The sequence below is a fragment of the Clinocottus analis genome, unplaced genomic scaffold (genome assembly GCF_023055335.1).
Source record: "Clinocottus analis isolate CAN_PGR_092001 unplaced genomic scaffold, fCliAna1.0.p SCAF_11, whole genome shotgun sequence".
Taxonomy (NCBI): domain Eukaryota; kingdom Metazoa; phylum Chordata; class Actinopteri; order Perciformes; family Cottidae; genus Clinocottus; species Clinocottus analis.
Genome location: NW_027175832.1, coordinates 7,871,886 through 7,894,226, shown reverse-complemented (window position 1 = coordinate 7,894,226; position 22,341 = coordinate 7,871,886). Strand labels below are relative to the sequence as shown.

Here is a 22,341-nt window from a genome sequence, read left to right as displayed (position 1 = left end):
ACTATTGTACTTGGCTCCGTAAAGAGCGCGTTAAAGACGCGGCTGTACGCGTCACCATGTTCGCGCGCACGAAGTGTATTGTTTTCTAATGTGTCCCTTGATGCAAAAGAGCTGTGATTTGTCGCGTGAGGCCAACAGTAATTACAGGGGGGGAGAGGCTCGAGCAAAGTGGCGTCTAGCAGCCAGCTGCATGGGTTTGAGCAACGTAGTGCGGCGAGGCTGCCTGCCGGAGAGAATCCATCACAGAAACAAACCGCCCCCTCCCACTCAGAGTACCCCCGCTTCAGATGCAACTCCAAATACATAAAGCCTCCATGTTGCGGTGGGACCGTCGGGCTGGCAGATGAACCGTGTACTTCGAAGTGTTCGCTAACGTCAACGGTCAACAACGCCAGCGGTCCATACGTGATTTTAAGACGAGGGCGACCCACCGACGGGCATCCTGCGGGTTTCAACGTGGTTCCAGACGCGGCCTCGCATTTTGGATGGTCGGAGCGCCACAGCTAACTCGCTAACACAAGCTACTTGCTAACTATTTAGCGATTCAACGTCGGTGTTTTTTTGTTTTGTTTCTTATTCAGCCACACACAGACGCACGCACTGTCGGTGTTTGCCCACGAAACACGTGTTTACAGCGATGGTATTTAGCGGAGAGCCATAAATGACAGCCGTTCACGGACTTCACTTCACCACCGTGCTCGCTGGCCGGCTGTCCCCGCAGCACTTCGCCCCGGACGGCTGCAGCTTCGTGGGCTGGCTGGTCACCCTCGTCTGAAGCAGCTAGCTAGGAGACGAAGCGAGCGCGCTTGTGCGAATAACATTGCGGGGGAAAGGAAACAGGAATAACCACCCGTCTAAATGGACCACATGTCCATAATAACCCAAGTTTCCAACCCGAAGGATGAAGAAATACAATCCTTTAACCAGGAAAAAGGTAAGGAAAAGTCAACTAACGGCAGCAAACTAATACTAGCTGGCTAACTACTTTTCTCTGACGTTGAGCTTTTAGCTCGCTAGCTGCTTTACTAGTTAAAGACACTGGTTGCCTGCTTGTAATAGTTATAGATAAAACATGGAAACAGAACTAGCGTTAGTTAACAAACTCTTAATAAGCAACAAGTAATTCAGAGTGGTCTCTTCCCGGATAAGTTATCGAAGTAGCTGAACGTCTGTTTGTTGCGTCTTGAAGGCACGAAAGCGCTCCAGTGTTTGTGTTTTAATCGCTTTAATGTTGGCTCAATCAACGGGCACATTGTTGGTGTTTCTGTGTAACAGTAGACGTCCACACAACACGTTAAGCCAAAAGATGCCACGTCTTCGCTTATCAATGTTTGTGTTTTCTACACTTTTTTTTGCTCCGTTTGGGCCACATAACGGGACTTAATGATCTGATGATTCACTTTATGAATCATCAACACAAGCAACGCTCAGAAGTTCAAGGTGGTTTTGGTCTGCATGGTAGCAAAATAGGTTATTAAGAATAAAGGATTCGTGCAAACAGAGGAGAACTTTAGGTATCTGCTGACAGTGATGTTGGCAAATGGCATTTGAATTGGCACATCTTTTTTCCGTCGGACAAGAGACTTCAGGGCTGGGCTGACCTCGTAGGATGCACAGACATATTTTTTCTAACGTTATCCGATTATCTGCTTTTGTCTGTGTTATTTACCGCGGAGCTGTCTTATAACCGATGGAGACTGTCCTTTGTGTTGGCTGTTAGACACTGCCAGTCGAGGTGGTGTTTTCTCATTCTTATCACTAGTAGAATGATATATTTATATCTTGGATGCAATCGTTATTTTTACATTCACTGATCTCAAGGGAATATTGGGGTTCCCTGTGCCTTAATTTTCACTTCCACTCCATCTGTCATTTCTCTCTATGCATTTATCCGTTTTCACACTTCAGCATGCAGTGGAGGTCAAATCCCCCCATAGCTGCTAATGTCCATCCATTCCTGGGGCTACTCTGACACTTCCCGGGTCACTCATGGGACGTGTATCAGTATTACATCTCAAACCTCACATGTCATACCATTAGTAATGTGAGAACTTAAGTCTTTCAAGCACAACAATGTGTTTTCCTCTGAGGGGAACGAATGTATTCCTTGGTAACTACTATGGAATCTGTGTGTTATATGAGATTATCAATGCATGTGTGTTTGAGTTACGGAAGAATAAAAGAAATGGGCATTGACTATGTACTGTGGATGTAAGGCAGTTGCGGCTCCATAACGCTTACTAACACCTTGATATTATGTCTCAGTAAAGATTTGATTAACAGTTAGTTAGCTCTTTGAAAGCTGTCGGAATGTAGTTTCAAGGACTTGTTGGCGGTTCATAAGTCACAATTTGGTGCTTGGAGGTTGTGCCATTTTGCTGGGGAAAAAGTGTCACTTGGGGTCACTGCATATGAGTATTGCTGAAATCACATGTCCAATAGGTAGATGAAAAATGATTGAGGGCTGAAAGTATGTGTCCATGTCAAGATGCCAGATTTTTGAAGATTTAGTCTTTGCTCTTCTTTGTTTCTGTGTAAATGTGTCTTCTTTTGGTTAGAGAAAGTAAGCAAATGTAAGGCAACATTATGAGCTTGTGATATGGATTGTCTTTATTTATTGACTACATGATTCATTGAAATAGTTTATTTGATAGTTACAAGTGAGTGTGTAGTGAAATATGTATATTGTTCTCTGAGCTCAGGATTTGTTGTGTAGTGCCACACAGAATGTCTTCATATTTTAGTCTAGAGCAAGTACACAGTCGATTTATATAATACAAAAAAAACCTAATTTAATTTGGTTAAAAGAAAAATCTAATTCAGCTAAAACAGGCCACTTTGTAAAGCCATATCAAAGATCCATCATTACAAGCGTCACCAGTATTGCAATATTATTATGTCTCGGAAGAGGTCCTGTTTATTTTTTCTTAAGTTAGATATTTTCATAGCAAACAGTTGTATTCGGCATTACAAGAAATTTGTTAGCTAAGGGTTTTTTCAAATGCGTCTTGTTGAGACAGAAAAAGTTTTTTATACAAAGTACCGGATTTGTCCGTCCTAAAAAATGTGGTTTTAGTGTCACAATGTGCATGACAATACAATGATATGTACCTTGTAAAAAAAAAAGGGCTCCAATATTTACTTTGTTGAAGGGGGCGAAAGTCGAGTAAGAGGGCGAAGTAGAGCAGTGGTTTTGCTGTTTTATCCTCCCTCTTTTATTTTCTTTTAGGAATGAGTCACACAGAAGGCTTCCCTAGGGGCTGAGTCAAATTGTAACATCATTATAGAAATAGGATGGCAATGTTATTCATTCCATTTGTTCTGGACATTTTGAAAACTGGTTTCATTTGAATGTAAGTTGTAATGTATGTATATTTGTATGTAATGTATGTTGTTGTTTTTTTGCATCGAACAAATGGAGAATATATCTTTATCACAATTGGAATATATAGCAGGATTCTTTCCTTTTTTTGCTCTGTTTATTATAAAGCTAACCAATAATTTGGCTGTCCCTTTGCAATCATTTAACACACAGCCTGTCCCTGCAGCTGTCCAAGAGGAATTTTGACAGGTAGTCTTACATTGCTTGAACAGGCTCCAAGCTGGCTGGACAAAAATTGACCACCTTTGCTCTCAGTGTTACTCTACTGGCCGTCTAACAACATGCCCCTGCCTTTCACACTGGTTTGGCTGCCAAGCAGAAGCCTAAATATAGACTTGCTGCCCTGTTGGCCAGAGCACCACTGACCTCCTGGCCAAGTATAACTATTTGTAAGGATGACAATGTTTAGTTTACAAAACAATTTAGTTTCGCAAAAACATACAACTTGATTTTCTAAAAAAAGATAAGGTGTGCTGACTGAGTCTTTTCTCTTTTCTTGTCGGGAGTTAACCACGTGGACCTTAATGCATTTATGAGACGCAAGGGTGTCTCTTACACGATCCCTTCCTTCACCCTTATAGTAAATGCTCCTCTACAGTCATCGTGGAATCCAAGATGCTTGAGGATTGATTTATGTGCACTGCAGTTGTTCAATGACTGTCTCTTCCATTAGACATGTTTTGTCAGATTCTAACCATAAAGACTGTGAGATTCCTCATCAGGGATGTTTAGGCCTTTATAAATATGAAGTGTATTAAAGCATTCGAATTGCAAATGAAAACATCTCCAGCCAATTTAGTTGAACTCGATTGATCTGTGGAAATAAGCAGAGGTTCTAAGGAACCTCAACTGAAAAAATAATTGTAATGTTTTGATCTGCCCAGCAGGTAAATCAATGCTGCAGTACATACTGCTGTATGTTGAGTTGTTTTATTCCCCTAACATACAAGGTCCACTATTGTACTCTGTTTTGATGCGAGACTCATCCTCATTATTCAGTCATGCCACTGTCTCCCTTTTCTCCACAGACGTGTGTGTGTGTGTGTGTGTGTGTGTGTGTGTGTGTGTGTGTGTGTGTGTGTGTGTGTGTGTGTGTGTGTGTGTGTGTGTGTGTGTGTGTGTGTGAGACCTTGGAATGCATTGTGTGAATACAGGCACTGAACTTTGACCTGTAACTTTGTGAATTAAACAGTTTACCCACTCATAATTACTTCCCTCCATCCACCCCCAGGTGAGCGACGTGCGTTTGAGGCCAAGTTCTGCTCCTCATATGATTTTGTAGTCCTCGGTTGTTTTTCTGAGGGTCTTTGTGCAGAAGAATCAATAACGCAGCCGCTTGTAGTGATGAGTCACAGGCAGCGGACGACTGCTTTGCTGTCCTAGTTTTACAGTAATGAAGAGCTGAAATGACAAAGCAAAGTCCACTTTAATGAAATAAGTTGTGCGGGCCTGTTTTTTTTATTTGTATTATTTTAACCAAGCTTACTATTCCGGTTATGATCATCTAGGGCAGGGGTGTCAAACTCATTTTAGTGAAGGGGCCACACGCTCCGCATTTTGATCTTAAGTTTGCCGGACCAGTAAAATCACAGCATAATAATGCATAATTAACGATTATGTTTAAATCATTGGTGAAGGTTTTTAGATGATAAACTCTATTTTAAGGTCTTTCAACAATTACCTAGAAACAGAGAGACCAAAAATTCAGACATCAGCCCTCTGTTTATCTGCCTGGACTCTCCTATGCAGATTCCCTCGCTTTGTGACACGTTTGTGACGCCACTTTCATGACGGCATCATGGAGAACAATCTGGTTATTTGTGTTTGCCGAGGCAAATCTCTAACTCAGTTCTCTAGTTTGGTATTTGGTGGTTATGTAAAGTTTTTTTCTTTCTTTTTCCAGTGGATTGAGTAAGAATGTGCCCTTTTATACTCTGGAAACATTTGGGCAGTAGCAGGAAATTCGTCTGCATCATGTTTTATTCTCCTTGCAGCATGCCTCTTTTTTGTTTTGGACACTAAGAGGATTTTATAGGGAAGTGATGGACATGACACGTCGCTTCATAGACCCTGTCGATGTCGGTCTGATCGCCAAAAGCTGTTAATGTTTTTCTTTCTTTTTTTAACCTTAAACCCTTTTGGTTTTACAATAATATTTTTACTACTCACCAGACGTAATTTCAGTCGGACTACACAATCACTGTCTGTTTGGACAATTCCATGTGTTAAAGGTTTTTAGTTACTTTGAATAGGTGGCTGAACATGTGAATGTTTCCTTGTTGATGGATGCATATTGTACTTTCATTGTCTCGGGGTGAAGGAGCCCGTGTCACTGATAAGTTATACTCGAGATACCCAGCACCGCCGCCCTAAATTGAAAAGCAGTAATTAAGGAGGACAGTGATAGAGGGATTGGGGCCAAGGCAAAGTGCTTCATGTAGCCACGACATACCGTTGCTCTGTCAGTGTCTGATACATTTCCTGCACTCATGAATATTTTTAGCTGTGGTATATAGAATTTATGTACTCTTCTTAAAACAAGAGTGTGTTTTAAGAAGACATTACACATTATCCCTCTGCCGCCGGATAACCATGGGACTGTTTTGTTGACAAGATTTGACGAACCTGGATTGATGTAAAAAATAGTTCTGGTATTTGTTTGTTGTCCTAACTAATACGTTGTGTACTAGTAATTCTGTATGTTTTCTCCAGGCACAGTGTTTCCCATGACAGATGTCTGTTGGGTATTTGTTTAAGGTCAGGAGCACAAAGTGGCACAATATCAAGATGCCAAAAAACATGACATAATGCTATTTGCTTGTCGCTGGTCTTCAGTTGCAAAAGCATTCTGGTTGTGTGAGCAGGAGAGGGGGGGGGGGGGGGGGGGAGGTACGACGACTAATGGGTGGAGAGGAATGCAGCCTTGTATAGGCTCTCTGGGGTCCGAGGGGCCTCCCACCTCCTCCCTCCTCTCATCTCTTGTGCACGTCCAGGCTGCTTCAGTCACTCACCTGCCAGCCGAAACATGGGGAGGCAAATGTAAGCAAGCTTTCAAAATGGAGACTCCGAGGCCAATCAGGTGAAGGGATTCACGGCTAGGCAAAATGGGAGGGAGTGGGGGGGCGCGTGTGGCTTCCAACTTGTCACTATTAATAAAAGCTCAGTGTCTGATTTAGGCCCTGCTCCGTAGTCCTGGAATGAGGGGCGATTTGCAATCAGAGCAGAGCTCTGAACTGTCGCTATGTGTGACTGGTGAAGTCACCCAGCCAGCCAAGTTATTTTCTGATCAGTGGTTCTGCCAAGCCGGGTCAACAAAAGCAACACTAATGCCATTTAATCACACAGTCAAGGTCTCACCTATTGTTGTGATTCAGTGTAGCTCACACCACTGTGGTCACTTAGGATGATTGTAATCGACACATAACAGTTTGTTCCCCGTCACTCCAGCAGCATCCACAGCTCGGCATGCAAATAACCAAAAGTAAAAGCTTGCCGGCTTCGGCATGCTCCATTTTTCTTTTTTTTTATATGACAGAACATAAATTTGCATATCCACTTATTCACCCTCTCCGCTCTCCCACTCCCTCCTGTTGTTTTGACAGTGTCCCAATCGAACAGCAGCCTGAAGAAGCAGAGGAGCCGAAGCATCTTCAGCACCTTCTTCTGCTGCTTCCGCAACTACAATGCGGACCCGCCAGCCGCCAACACCAACACCAGCTCCCTGCCTCCACCTGTTGAGGAGAATGGATCTCCTCCCAAGGTGGGCTGCTGCTCCACTAAACGCATGCTATTTGTTTTTTGTTTGTTTGTTTTATCTTTGGGATATTATCTATGATTATCTTTTTGTTTGTTCTCCTTCCTCCCTTTGTTTATGCGTGTGTCTATCTCTCTTGTGTTGTAGTGTGACCAGGTCGAGGTCATCCCCGTCCCTAGTGTATGTATTATTTTTTTTCCGTTTCCTTTGCATGCAGGCTGAGTGGGCTGGTGCTGGCACATGCCGTCTGTGTGGGCGCCAGTGCTCCTCGGAGAGCTTTTGCTCCGCTTCCATACTGCGGTTCAGCATCAGCTGATGGTAGCACTGGCTGCATGGAGGGTTTATACGCACCCATGGGTTTAAATGGTGGCTCAGTGCCTGGTCTGCATGCGTGGTACTCACGGTGGTTTGTATGCTTTCAGAAATACTGAGACACTAACTGTGGAACAAGTTAAGTGTGGAACCGTTTCCATTAATTGCCTCAGGTGCTTCCATTGATTGTGCTGCTTTATCCGTGCAATTGGATACTATTAGGGAGAGTTAAGATCCCCAGTAGCTCCTCGACTTAAAGTTTGCTTCCTCAGCTTAAGGAGTAAAACTAATAATCCAGGTAATCAAATAAATTGTATCTGTAAATCACCCATCAGTGACTATGAAATTCAACTTAAAATCCATCTAAAGTGAAAGTTACGTTTTTTAACACATAATTCCCACGTGACGTCATCCTATCATGCTGACACATGAATATGAAGTATAGTTAATCAATTCAATGTACCTGAAAGCAGCTAAACTTGTTTTTTATTCAATCTCCAAAACTATATAACGATGATGGCGCTACTCTCCCTGAATAGTTGGCTGTAGCGGGGAGATATCGGTGTTAAAGAATCCCATCGGGTGTCATTTTGAAGAACATCATTCCAGACATGGGTTTATCTCTGCTGCATTGTCGCCTATGGAGATACTCTTCATAACACAGTGTTGGCTTTTCTGCTTAGCCTTACACATTAATTTATGCAAACTATATATCTCCTATCGCTCTTTGTCTGTCTTTCATTCTCAATCCATTTATCTAACATTATCTGTCTCGTCTTTCCCCACAGCCACCAGCCAAATACCTCTTACCAGAGATACTAATATCTGACTACGGCAAAAAGTGTGTGGTGATTGACTTGGATGAAACGCTTGTCCACAGCTCATTCAAGGTGAGAAGAGGCTAAAGCTCAAATAGAGGTTAACTATTGTTGTTGTTTGCAGTTCTCAGCACAGTTCTCACCATCTTTGCATAATAAATGCAATTTCTTGATGGGAAATATCCTGGATTTCACTAACAACATTGAAAAACATACAGCATATACGCCTCGCAATGAGATTAATACACAATCTATATCTAACGTCATCATTGTTGTCATATCCAAAGTCAGCCAGTAACCTGCAGGAAGCTTTGTTAAACCTCTTAAAACACTGTTAACAAAGCCAGGAGAGGAGCATCCTTTCTCTGTCCAGATGCTACAGAGGGGACTGCGTTGTTGCCCATTGAGTTGGATTACTAGAGAGGTTTCAGGAGGAAGGAAGAAGGAAAAAGAGTGGGATTTGTTTTGGCATAAAAGAGATTTATTTTCTTCTTCTACCTTCCAGAGATAGTACAATCTGTGCATCACAAAGCTGTAGTGCTTCTTGCAGGACCTCTGCTGATCAGTTGTGGTACTACACCCACTGTGTGAAAGACACTGTCTGAGGTTGTGTTTCTTCTTGCAGCCCATCAGCAATGCCGACTTCATTGTCCCAGTGGAGATCGACGGTACCGTTCATCAGGTATGGTTCACACACAATAAAAAGAACATTTTTAGTAAAGTTAACCTTTTTTATATTTTGCATTAGGGTCAAGAGGTCACTTTTGTTATCATGTGAAGCTACCAAAGAGACTGGCTGTGATCCAGTTCAAGTAATCCAGGATAGGCTGTGTGTATCCTGGTTGGCCTATTCACGATTACTTGCACTGGGTGGCAGTCGCTGGGCGAACAGAAGACAGCGTCTCAACTGTGAGTGAAAACGATGTCTCTTAGAGAGGACCGTCACAGAGCTAAATGATGTTTTTTGATAACGCAAGAAAATGAGAAGCGGTAATTTGTAGACATGTTTTTTTCCCTTCAACGCTGGCCTAACATCCGCGCTGTGTCTTGCAGGTGTATGTGCTGAAGCGACCCCATGTGGATGAGTTCCTCCAAAGGATGGGGGACCTATTTGAATGTGTCCTCTTTACAGCCAGTCTTGCCAAGGTGCGTTCAGACCCGTACACGTTGTCTTTGCTCACACATGTGTGCTTTGGACACAAACCAGTTCCATGGAGCAACATTTTCTATTTCCTTGTCTTGGTACGTTTCATCTGCTCTCGCTGTCTGAATGTTCACACTTCCTCTGCCTCGCTCTCCATCTGTGTCTTTTTGCCTCTGAGCCAATAATGCATGGGTAAGTATATTGAATGAGACAGAGAAATAACCATATTCAGGGCCTCCTGCTTCTGTAGCGTCAGACTGTCCCCGTGCTGAGTTAAAAGCTAGCTGTCAGTCGTACTTTTCGTAGTCGTAGTATCTGCTGGGGCATTGTCAGGTAAACTCAACCTGCTTCCTTTTGGAACATTAGCGTAGCGTTTGCCAGTTGTTCTGTTGGCGCTCTAGCTGAGGCATTATGACCACAAGGTCCGCGACCTTGATTTGATCCTTTGTGCAAATTTTTTTCCATAGTTACCCCAGTAACATGTTGTGTGTCTGTTTGGTTTGGACAGTATGCAGATCCTGTGGCAGACCTGCTGGATCAGTGGGGCGTGTTCCGAGAGCGACTCTTTCGAGAATCCTGCGTTTTTCACAGAGGGAACTACGTCAAAGACCTGAGCCGGCTGGGACGAGAGCTCAGCAACGTTATCATTGTTGACAATTCGCCCGCCTCTTACATTTTCCATCCAGAAAATGCTGTGAGTTCCTTCACCACAAGTTGTTTTGAGATTCTGTTCCCTGGTTTGACTACAGTGATCCTCTCCATGTGGTATGAGTTGGTACAAGAACAAATAGCTAACTGCAGGTGGTTTTTCCCCGTCTCCCAAGGTCCCCGTCCAATCCTGGTTTGACGATATGAATGACACGGAGCTCCTGGACCTGCTGCCTTTCTTTGAGGGACTCAGCAAAGAAGAAGAGGTTTACGGGGTCCTGCAGGATCTGAGAGGAAGGTAGCAGGACACCTCAGCTCGCCATCCTCCCCACTGTCGATCTCTGCCCTTTTCTACAACCACAGCTCTCAGACTCAGGCAGATCGTCCCACACGCGCCCCTCTTGTCTCTGCCCCAAGGGGACGCCTCTGGGGTCAACCTGTGGAAACCTCCACGTAACCCCTGCCCCGCTCCGGTGACCGGCTGCCTTCCGAGTGCCATCAGAGAAAAACACTAAAATATCCCAGGAGCACTGTGTTTCACCAAAAAAAGAAGAAAAAAAACACACCAGAGAGTGTACAGAGTGTCCTAAGTTGATAATAGTAGGGACAAAATGCTAAGAGAAATAAACTCTGGTCTTCATTTTAAACCAACAAAGTTTTACTATTTGGTAAAATGCTTATTTTAAAACCAAAAAAAAAAAACGCCCAACAACAACAACCACGTTTTGTCTGAAATTTCTTTTGTGGTACCACACAAAAGTCTGAGAAGTTCTTGTCCTCATATTGTTGCTATGCAGGCAGTCTCTGGTAGAAGAAAGGACTGTGATTCTCTTTTCTTACTGAATGAAGTGCCTTGTGTGAATGTTGTTTATATGGGGAGGTATTTTGTACATGGCATATTTCCAGTACTTCAGTCTTTTCACACAAAATATGCTTTAAAGTGGACACAGAAGTATCTTCATATACAAGTTGGAATTTTCTTTTTTGATTTATCAAATGCTGGGTAAATGTCTCCATAGTATTCTTTGTTTTTCTTTTTCCCCCGGCATGCTTGTGCCATTATATAGACGTGACTTTCTTTCTTTCTGCTTTCATTATATGTAGAAATATTCCGTTTTGTTTTAGGCAAAGGAGTACATTTGCAATTGTGAACTGTTTGTGAACCCCAGTACAGTAGTTCTCTTGCATTGTGCCATTTATTTTTCTGTCTTTCTCACACTACCCCACCCCACATATCCAATTGTGTTATTTGCCAAAAAAGCAAATTATTTTCTTCATATCTTCACCAGGGGTTCAGCCATAACTGTTCAAAGCATCAGTAGTAAGTATAGCATTTATCCTTTTCGACAAATAGTTGTCAAATACATGTGTATGTTTGTTTTGTCACAAGGTCCTTGTTTATCATGTTGTGCTTATCATGTGGCTAGCTGTTAGCCTGCATCATCTTCTTGTCTTATTTTTCGTGTGGGGGTGGGGCACACACAAGTGGTGCAGCTTCAACTTACGGGATGATCCTTCTCAATAATTGTACACAGTTGCAAAGGTATCCCTTTTTGTTGTTTCAAATGGTCTGGGAATTTACAGTAAATGGGTCGAGTGCCACGTTTTTAATTTTTTTCCACGAGGTCTGTCTCGAGGGAATATAGGAACGTGTTGGTTTGAGTCTGGACAGTGTTAAAATGGTTTTACAAACGGCGATGGCCCGTACTCGACTAGTGCAGTCGATGTGTGGTGTTTACCTTCCCAGACTCTTTCTGCTCTTCACCTCAGTGCCTACGTTTGAGAGGAATAACGCAAACCGAATGCTGCAACATTAGCTACCATGGCAATAACCTTTTTTCTTCTTTTTTTATGTTGTGGAAGAGTTGGGGGGTTCCATGCCAAGTGTTTGGTTTGGGTGTCTTAAGCACTTGACCAGGCTAGCCGGGAAAGGGTTTGTTGGCACTAGAGGTCGGCCTGGTTATCACGATGTTCAGGATTGAACCGAAAAAACATACCTTTTTATTATTTTTACATTATTTGACGCGAAAAAACTGGACATGCGGTATAAGTTAGTCCTTCAGCCGTTTCACAATTAAATGTAATTGTTTGAATCTTTTCTCTTTTTCAAAAACAAAAATACTGAAACAACTTGAATGATGCTTGGTCTATTTCAACAATAAAAAAACAAAGGAACCGTGTATAGTGATCTACATTTTCATCAGCTTTTGTTGTGCAAGAAAGTAAATGGAAAAAAGAAAGAGAGAATGCCTTGCAAACTTGCAGACGGCTGCTCGGTCCCAGCTCATCCAGACAGCCTCCACGCGTTAGGAGCTGGATCTGAATGGAACGCTGCCGGGGCCCCGCGACCGGACCCTGAGGAACCTCATCATGGCATTGAAGCCTTACTGCCTGAAGAGGCACAAAGCAATGTTTCTCCATTAACTCCACGGTTACATCGACAGGTCTTGGCATCGTCTCATTAGTACTTTCTTATGGAGTGTGAAATCAACTCGGCCACATGTGCAGACAATGCCTGGCCAGCTGAATTATCATTGTGAAACAATAAAACTAAGCAAATGAAGCGTGGAAAAGGCTTTCTGGCGCCATCGTGGGACCGTGTGCTACGGCAAACCCCACATGCTTTATTGCTTGGTTCATGAGTTGTGACATCGCGTAGGAAAAAGACCTACACTACTTCATAATTCCCAACACTTATTTTATTGAAAGGCTGCAGCTCCTACAGGCTTATTGAAATATTCTTTCTTTTTGCAAGCATTCGTGTTGGTGAGTTCACATTGATGGTTATTTTTATATATATATATATATATTTTTATATATTTTTATATATATATATATATATATATATATATATATATATATATATATATATATATATATATATATATATATATATATATAGAAGAAACAATTCTTCTCAACCTCTTGATTACCTTCCTTTGAAAATGTTTCTATCATTGTGATATTTTTTTACCTACCATTGTCAGTATTTGGTTTGAAAAGTTGTATATTACAGTTGTATCCAGCTTGCCTCCTTTTCCTTTCAGAGTGTGCTTGTGCGTGCGCACACAGGCATTGTTTGTTTTTCCTTCCAGTTTTTTGCCTCACTCATAATCACACCCATCCTTTTGTATTGATTTAACACCATGCTTCTCCAACACTTGAGTTCAAGTCACAGTGTTTGATTCCTTTTTTTGATGGTCATTTACTTTCTAATTACTTTTTTAAACAAACTCAAACTTGTGGGTTATGGTTGGCTTACTTTGAGTGTTGGCAGCGTGTTGTCATCCCGAGTATCACTTTTCTTTCTTTCCATAATAAAAAAAAAGGCTTCATCGAAACAATTTTGTCATGTCTACATTTTATTTTCTTAGTTCCAATGTATGACACGGTACATGAAATAAGGCCAAAGATCATCACTTCAAACTGCCATTATTGACGTTTCCGCTGTCTGTACCCGATACGATCCGATAACTCGATTACCAGATTGTCACTGTATTCGTTTAGAATAAACCAATTGTAAAATATACTTTATACATCAATTTCCTTCCAGTCGTGTTGCAATAAAGCACATTTTTTATGGAGGAATGTTGCTTGTCTTCTGTCAGCAGCTTAAGGGCAAGTTAACTTAGCTCGAATGAGCTGGCACACAGGTCATGTGATCTTAGAACAAGCCTATTCGGCCTTTTGCAAAAAAAATTAAAGTCCACTTGCTGAATGCAAGTCCAATATTAACTCTACTTTTAGCCCTTTATTTGTCTCTTGAGCTGCTAAATGCCCCACTGTATCTGCCGTTTGGTGCTGAGCAGGTCATAGTGTACAGCCAGCGGTTTAAAACTCTAGACACTTGGGGGGGATGGGGACTGCAGAGTGGATAGTTACTAAAGGTAACCCCTATCATATTCAATAAGTCATCCAAACCCATCCTTTCGAACAAATATTTGTTGTGGTTGCTTTGAGTACCAAATACATGATACACCCTCACATCAGTCAAAGACTTAATTCAACCGGAAGTGAACCCATGAGCAGTGCATTTATGTGCATCACCTCCCTGACTTCCTTTTGATCCACACTGCCAAAGGTGTGTCCATCCAAAGTTCACTAGGTTAATGGTTTAATTCAGGGAGAAGGCACAAAGGGATTCAACAAGGTACTATACAGTTGTAATATTCCACATGGTTTCACTGAATGATAAGCCCCAGGATTATGATTTAAACTTTAACGTCTTGTAATCCAAACTTTATGCTCCTCATGAGTGTGTGACGCTGTACGTCTGTCCAAACTGTCATAATGTTATCCATTTAGACATTTGTATGAACATTTTCATAATTAGTACATCATTTACCACGTTGTGGACATGTTGGAATAAAACAGGGAGACAGGTGTTCATGTTTAAAACGTTTATCTTCATCTTGATTTATAAAAAGAAGCAGTAGTCGTGATGATTTGTGACATGAAAAGTGATCACACTTGTCTAAAATTACTGATGAATACAAAGTTTCCATGTTGGCTTATGTTTTCGCAGTATTCATAAAAGGATCGTTTAAAAAAATTAAATAAAAACCTAAAACAAACGATACGTTAACTGACCATAAATGAGGGACACAAAGCCACTTGGCCAATAAAAGTGTAGTGTGACTCATATGGAGCATTATAGTCTGTGTGGGTGGTGTGTGTGTGTGTGTGTGCAGAGTCTGCATGCACACACACACACACACCTCCCAACACAACTTAGATGTAGTTTGGTAGCTCGCTTGAGAAGATTGTGTTTAGATTAGCAGCTCAAACAACTGGAATGAAGCCAATAAATTAATCATGAAATTAAAACAATAGAGAATAAGAAGAAAAAAACAAAACACAAGTAACAGCAGAAAATGGAGGCTGTGTGTCGGACGTCTCACTCGGCATCAAGGACCATAATGTGTACAAAGAGTCCAGCTGAGGGGAGGACGTCTCCGTTCTTATTGAGCAGAGGCACGTGTCTGTATCCTGTGTGGGGCGCAAAGTGGCTGAAGTCAGTGAAGAAGTGGTGAACTGAGTTCTTCTGTTCATTTATGAAGTGTGAAAACAAAGAACTATTTTACATCCTACTGGGTTAACAATGGGGGAGGGAGGGAGAGAAGGAGGGGGAGGACATTTCAACTCACCCATTTTTAAGCTGTTGAATGGAAGTGTGTGCTGTCCAACAAACTCGTTACCAGACGTGGAGTCGTGGTCTTCAATGGTGAAGCGCACCAGCGCCAGCTCTGGCACGTACACGTCAAACTGGAAGCTTTCGTTCCATGACGGGTTGAAACCTTTCAACAACAAAAAAAACATGGAGTGCATCATTCATTTCGGAAGCATTCCAGCCCAAGTTATTGGGTGATCTTTTAACCGGCCTATTTCTGCCCTCGAGGCTTCCCTTGTCTTGATTGCATTTCGGAAAAGAAAACCCCCAGAGGGCGTGAATGCTTTAGTTGTATGCCATGCAGCTGTGGGTTTTTACATGTTAAAGACAGATACAAAGGCAATAGTCTTAACGCAAAATGCTACCGTTGTCGTGTCCGCATTGCTTTCTGAACCACTGAGACAGCTGCTGGTCGAGACATGTTCACATGCCACGCGTCATAAATGCCAAAACACAAGTATACGACCTTTTTGTAAAACTGCATTGGGAAATCAAAAAGCACCCCGAATATCGCTTTTGAAGAGAAAGGTACCGTTGTTTTCAATCGCTTTGGTCTCTTTCTCGGCGACATCAGCCGGCACTCCGTACACCTGCACTTTTACCAACGGGTCCACAATGGAGGATTTCTTCTGGGACACTTTGGGGAGCTGCTGGGCGGATACAACCTGTCGACATCAAGAGAGACAGTGAAAGATTCTCCACCACATCATTGAAACGGTGAACGGTGAAGTGGGGGGGAGGCGGGTACACTCACCATGACATGGAGCGCCTTGTGCTCCAGCCAGTCCCCTCGGGTGAGGGTGATGGGGTCGAACTCCGTGGCTACGTCCCTCATGAAGGCCGGCTTCAGGATGTAGCCACACTTTCCGTTCACCTGGAATCTGCCCTGGTTGACATCCATGTCTGAGCAGGTTGTCTGGAAGTTTAAGGCCACTGAAAAAGGAAATTGCAAGAAGACGCGGGGGACAAAGCGATGAATCGAAAGAAATACGCCACCATTGTCCATCAGTCACGCTGGACCGTGTGAGGACAAGTGAGAGATCCTAATTCCCTGCTATTATGTACCTAATTGGCAGCCAGCGTTCCACAGTGGCACCGGGTTGTAGTTGGAGGAGTCGGTCCTGGAACCTGCTGGATAGATGCGGCTCAGCTTGTCCACGTTGTGGTGGATGAAGGAGTTGGCTGCAGAGAGCACGTCGAGAAAGAAGAACAGAGTCATCAGCTGAGATGAAAGCTAGATGCTGATTTTCTATCATAAATCTTGACACTATAACATTTGAGTGCATCCAGCCTGAAGTCTTCCTCACCCGATTCCTCTGCCAGCGCTAGGGCCTTTGACTCCTTGAAGGACGACATCTCGTAGAAGCTCAGGTTTTGCCTTGCGTCCTCAAAGCTGTGGAAGTGTACGCTCTTGCAGTAGACCACCATGTCAGACAGCTGCTTCGCCAGTTTCAGCTTCTTTTTCGCCTACGCACCAGCGGGGAAAAATTAAGTCAGCACAAAATAAATGTCGAACAATAGAAAGGTGTTCGCGGAGGCCGTGTGTTCGCTCTCCCTCGGTGCGACGCCCCACCTTTCTCTTCTCTTCCTGCTTCTGCTCGTCCACGTCGTCATTGTCCGACTCGTCCTCCTCCGTCACGTCCGTGTCGTCCGCCGCAACCGTCTCGGTAGCAAAGCTGGCCTCCAGCTTGTTGAGTCTCTTCCCTTTGATCAGGAACTTCCCCTTCAGCTCCTGAAATGGAACAGTGTGGCCCCCCTCGTGAGCGACTGGCATCAAAGCCAAGCTAAAAATCTGTCCGATAGATAAGAGTAGACACAAACCTCGGGAGATGGAAAGTCGGTGGGCATTCCCTCCCCTTGGGGGGAGGTGATGAGGGCACTGCCCAGGATAGAGCTCAAGTGGTGAGCCATGACTTCCTGCTGCTCCACACTGCAGTGGTTCTCCAAGGAAAGGATAACCGGGTAATCGGACGTCTGGGGGACAAGCAGATGGAAGACAGAGAGCCCTCAGGTCCAGAACACTTGCGTGGAGCGCTGGTTCGCAGATAATACTGGATGCCCTAACGCACCTTAAAAGCGTAATCCTTGATGGCTTTGATGGCGTCCCGGAAGAGGATCTTAGAGGTCAGTGTGTAGCCGTGGTAGATCTCTGGCTCGTTGTCTGATCCGTCCCAGACGTCCAGCTCCACGCAGCGGCAGCCCTTCAGCAGAGCCCTGAGAGGGTCACAACCAACATCAGAGCCTAAATGGTTGAACCTAGGAAAGTCTCTGCAAAGCCGCCAGAGGGTTGTCGTTATTTAAAAACCTCAAGCATTTAGGTGGCCGGTGGTTGAAATGGATAAAACATCAAGAACTAGGAGAAATGCATTATAATTTCCAAGAGAATAAAGTGATGTCATCAAATGTTAATTATTGGTGAATCACTTTCAACAATGAATCAACCAATAAAATGGTTGCAGACAAATTTTTCCGTCCGATCAAATGGTGCCTTAATCAATCAATCACCATGGCTCTTCAAGTCCCAATGGCCGTGTCATCACACAGATCGCCACGGGGCTGGAGGAAAGCGGTTACCTGACGTAGGCCTCCGTGCTGCTGGGCCCTCTGAGCTGGTCCTCCATGAGGTAAGTGTTGTGCGAGGAGGAGATGAAGTAGTGGTTGAGGGGCCGGCTCATGTCCTGGTACACCTCTTTGTGATCTGGATTGAGGACCAAGGCCTCCGGATGGTGCATGTACATGAGGAAGCCGTCTTTGGACAGCAGCTTCTTGTCCTTGGCTGAAAGAACACGAGGACGAACGGCCGACATGATTGATTTTGCAAAGCGGGCGGAGGTAAAGACCACGGGTTATGTTCTGCACCTCTTAGCGTTCATATTGAAAGTTGCCCTTGAAAGGCCCCCGTCTAAACGGATCGTGATGTATTTTTTCACCAAAATAAAAAGCAGGATGGAGCTCCACCACGTCACCAACCTGAGTAAAGAGAAGGTCATTTCAGAAACCGCACTGACCGTTATCGTCTGGCTCGTGCTTCTGGATGATGTTGTGCGCATCGGCCAGCGTGGCCTTCTCTCTCTGCTCCTTCATCAGGAAGTCCACCAGGTTCTGGGGACTCATGAAGCCCGTCGTTTTGGCGTACTCCCCGTAGATGACGTCAATCTCCTCCCGGTGGGTCAACAGGTCATAGAAATGTTCAATCTCCTTCCCAGCCAGGTATCCAGAATTGGATTTGTCACACTTCTGTGTGGTGGAAACGGCAAAACGAAAGTCGGTCCACACACTTAAAACGTTATTGTGTGCTTAAACCATACATTTGCATCTATTCTATATATTCTATAGTGTGTTTAGTTTGTTTATTCCATTTGGTGTCTGTAAAGTGTTGGGCGCTACTCCGACAACAAATTTCCCCTTGGGGATTAATAAAGTGTATATCTATTTGTGATATCTACTCGTGATTCTGACGTAGAGGAATTATTCCAACAGCTCGGAGGGCATCACCTGGAAGAGCATCTCACTATAGTCGTCATCCACCTCGATGTTGATCAGACGCAGGAAGTTCTTGAGCTCCGACTGACTCATCCTGTCGTCTTTGTTCTTGTCGGCTTTCCTCAGGCAGCTTAAGATCCAACTGTGAAGCTTGTAATGTAAGGAGAGTAGACGTGCGTCGCATGTGCAGCAAGAGTTCCCAAACCACGGGCCAAAAACATGAGTCAGGTCTACTTAGCACACACACACACTCACACTCTTGTGACAAGGATACTGCTCTGCCTTCTGCTGGCTGTTGAGGTTGTTTCTGTTAGAGAGCACTTTCTGCAGGCTGTTGACCCACTGCTTGGTCTCCTCCTCTGAGCTGGCGATGAGGTCCAGGTTCTTGCGGCGACCTTTGAACATAATGGAGAAGCAGCGGTCCTCCACCTGGTTCTCCGTGTTCTTCTTCAGGCCCTCTGACTGACGGCCCATTCGCACCGCCGAGATGTCATCGATTGAAACTGAAGACGGGAGAAGAGTTGCAAATTTTTTTTCACGCTCTAGAAATCATTTTTTGTCAAGCTACAACCAAATTTGAAGCACAAATCTTAAACATGTATCTTGGTATGGCAGCTTTTATTCATTAACGACTACTTTTAACGTACTCTTTTTGTGTATTTTTTGTAAGTCTATGGTGTCAAGATGTGATTATGAACCTTGATTGATTGATTGAATGATGTCCTTTTGCAGTGTGATCTGATTGGTCCACATGGGTCTGCCAAACTATTGTTCATTAATATGTCTGTGCCGGAGTCCACTTCCAGTATAAATCATTAAGTAAAGGACTTTCAATGTCTAATTGTGCTAACAGAAAAAAGAGGAAAAAAAGGCAGCTCTTTGTACTTTTGGTATCTCGAAGCATCACAGACCAGCCTGCTTGGTAAACATAGTCCTGCCGTTTGCAGTTTACCGACATCACGTTACGAGTTTCAGGGAACTGAATTTCAACATCTGACAATGTGAAAAGTTCTGGGACGCAACTTTGAGGGCTGTATGTCATCACATGTGGCGATAGAAAATAAAAGACACCACTATGTGCTTATAAAACTGAAACTACATGACAAGCCAAGATATATAACCAGGACTTACAGCAACCACTCCTCTACACACGATAAAAAAAAAAAAAACGAAACAAAAAAACACTATCTCGATAAACACACCCAGTTGCGTATGATAATAGCGAGGACTTTCAGACAGGAAGGACATTTTTATAGCTCTACGATCAGTCCTTCCCTTTTATTATCCATGGAGGAGGAAATCCATCTGGTCTGAGAAAAAGCCTGCTCTACTTGCACTGGAGACACAAATGTGTGATCACTTTAAGTCGTGAGTAAAGAAGAGGTGTGAGACGGCGGCACAACACAATCATCACGTGTGCAAGAGTGGTTGGTTTTTTTTTGTGTCGGTCTCACACACATGTGGGTATCTGGGACGGCAGCACTCACAGGTCTTGCTATCCCTAAAGGTTCTCTTCGATTCACGCCACATGGTCTTGCAGTCCTCCATGAGTCTGAAGTAGCGGGTCTTCTTCCAGGACGCGGACCGGACCTTGAGGAGATCTCCCCCTTGCAGGAGGAACTGGAGGTCTGCATCGCCCTCCATACCTGTCAAGAAACCCCCCAAATGAAGAGAGAGAATTAAAAACTGATTAAACACTACTTTTCTGGAGAGAAAAATGCTCAAAGCTGAAACCTGTTAAACTCGAGTCAGGTGTCGGGTAACTGAAACCTTAAACCCTGTTCCCATCTTCTCCCCTATGCTATTCTTTGGGTGGGGCTTAAATAGTTTTACCAGCCTTCACCTCATCAGAAAACTGCAGACAATAAGGGGGACGTTCAAACCACAAGCAACACAAGCTGGCTGATTAAAAGCCCTTCACCGTGCAACTTTTGGCAACTTTACACACACACACACACAAAGTCGAGATCCATGTCAACAAAGCACGCAGCAGTCAGACCCTTGTCTAACACTTTGGGCCACGTCTGCAACGAGAAGCTCGCTCAAATTATGACGGAACAGCCTACCTAGGAGCTTTCCGTTCATTTGTATCACCTTCTGCCTTCGGGCATCGCGTTGTATTTCCTCGGCCCGGCTTAGTTCGGGTTGACTTCGCAGGCAATACATGGCGGTGCTGAGACAACGCCACCGGACTGCGCACTCGGGGCGACGAGGACCGACCGGCGTGTCGGGAGGGCGTGTCGGGACCGGCCCCACTCAAAGTCCACTAATCATCTCAGACGGGACTCTTGGCAGGCAAGCGCGCGTGCACGTTCCGCGAACGTTCCGCGCTGCGCGCGGCAAGATGAAGCGGGTTAAAACTTCTGTGTTGGAACATCATTTCTGAGTATATTCAGGGGGAAAGGAGTTGGGCAGCCATTGAAGTAATATCGCTCTACGTTGATACACATTGGCCGACGTTCGCTTTAGAGTCCAATTCATTTACACAGCGATAAAATGAGGTCATCGCAACAGTGTGGCCATGTGAATATATTGAATTGTGCATTCATTGATGATGCATTTAGTCACAGTACGGCATAAAGTTACAACATGCACACAGTGTTGACAACTGTTGGCCCGCGGGCTCCATCTCGTGGCCACCTCGCGGTACTGTCAACGGGCCGTGTTCTGGGTTTCTCTCAACCTCTGCCAAGGTTTACTCACCTTTGAAAAGGTTACATGAGCTGGAAAAATACAGGTCAACCAACACACTGAATCCCGAGAGGAAGAACATATGAGCCCGTTGAGCACCTACTGCAGCAGGAGGGGGTTATTTTCTCTCTTTCTCTCGGGTTAACTTCGGCTGTGTGCGCTGTTTTGGTTTTGCAGCAAGGCGAAACTAAGACTGCATTAGAGGGAGCCACACCTTTCGGCACAGGCGATCTTATTCGTGCTCAACACCCGCAGTTAGGGAACAAAGCCCCTCCGATAACACATTAAACGTAAGAAAACACGAGAGCCGCTCCACACATGGCGCTCGAGAATGAGGCCTGTTGAATGTTGGAGAAATCTTGGAACAAAGTTATCGCGAGCGCGCAACGCACCTTACTTGGCACAATTAAACATCAATGCTTCTTACCGTTGCTTTTCTGTTCGAGCCCATTCGTTTCCATCCCTACTGAACTGTCGTCTCTCTCTCTATCTCCTGTAAGGTTTGTTTCCCCCTCCTGTTCACTTGATGCGCCGTTTCATCCAACGTTGCTCCTGCAATCTCTACACAGACAGGTACGAACACTTCCGAGGGCAACACCAAAGGCGGCGGCACACAAGTGGGTCTCTCCTTGCAGTCTGAGCGGTGTCACTCCCAGAGGCTCCAACACCGGTTTGACAAGACTGCCATGCGAACTGCGCTGCTGATGTCACAACAGGGAAGGTTACACCTCGACGCGTTTATGCCATCAGGGTTGAGACTGACAGACTGACGCCGCAGTCGGCGAGTTTAAGCGTGTCACACGTTGCAGCCAAAAGAACCACTTTAATCCACACTCATTATTCAGTTTTTTAAAAAGCACTTCGTCACCCAAAGGTAACTCTGGGTGTGAATAAACAGGGAGGGGGATGTTGACTATGGAGACACCCATTAGCCTCAAG

General features: G+C 44.2%; 2 protein-coding genes across 4 annotated transcripts; one reads left to right on the top strand and one right to left on the bottom strand.

Annotated features, from left to right (window-relative positions):
* The first annotated feature begins 32 nt into the window (after positions 1-32).
* Positions 33-12,837, top strand: LOC137804255 (CTD small phosphatase-like protein). 2 transcript variants are annotated; one of them, XM_068603384.1, is made up of 8 exons: positions 33-934; positions 6,985-7,142; positions 7,284-7,316; positions 8,237-8,338; positions 8,892-8,948; positions 9,320-9,412; positions 9,919-10,104; positions 10,235-12,837. In XM_068603384.1, exons 1-8 carry the CDS (start codon positions 859-861, stop codon positions 10,358-10,360), a joined length of 831 nt encoding a protein of 276 aa, XP_068459485.1. In that variant the 5' UTR covers positions 33-858; the 3' UTR covers positions 10,361-12,837. The 2 variants fall into 2 exon arrangements, with proteins under 2 accessions (XP_068459485.1, XP_068459494.1); XM_068603393.1 differs by lacking the exon at positions 7,284-7,316 and having other exon boundaries at positions 34-934.
* Positions 12,838-14,451: 1,614 nt separating this feature from the next.
* Positions 14,452-22,042, bottom strand: LOC137804240 (1-phosphatidylinositol 4,5-bisphosphate phosphodiesterase delta-1-like). Of its 2 annotated transcripts, none has more exons than XM_068603372.1 (15): positions 21,830-22,042; positions 20,199-20,357; positions 18,986-19,214; positions 18,724-18,853; positions 18,237-18,465; positions 17,803-18,004; positions 17,298-17,442; positions 17,050-17,202; positions 16,802-16,960; positions 16,536-16,695; positions 16,294-16,410; positions 15,983-16,161; positions 15,761-15,893; positions 15,206-15,355; positions 14,452-15,047 (listed from the first exon to the last, which is right to left on the bottom strand). In XM_068603372.1, exons 1-15 carry the CDS (start codon positions 21,861-21,863, stop codon positions 14,956-14,958), a joined length of 2,271 nt encoding a protein of 756 aa, XP_068459473.1. In that variant the 5' UTR covers positions 21,864-22,042; the 3' UTR covers positions 14,452-14,955. The 2 variants fall into 2 exon arrangements, with proteins under 2 accessions (XP_068459473.1, XP_068459464.1); XM_068603363.1 differs by lacking the exon at positions 21,830-22,042 and adding an exon at positions 20,778-20,877.
* Positions 22,043-22,341: the final 299 nt, after the last annotated feature.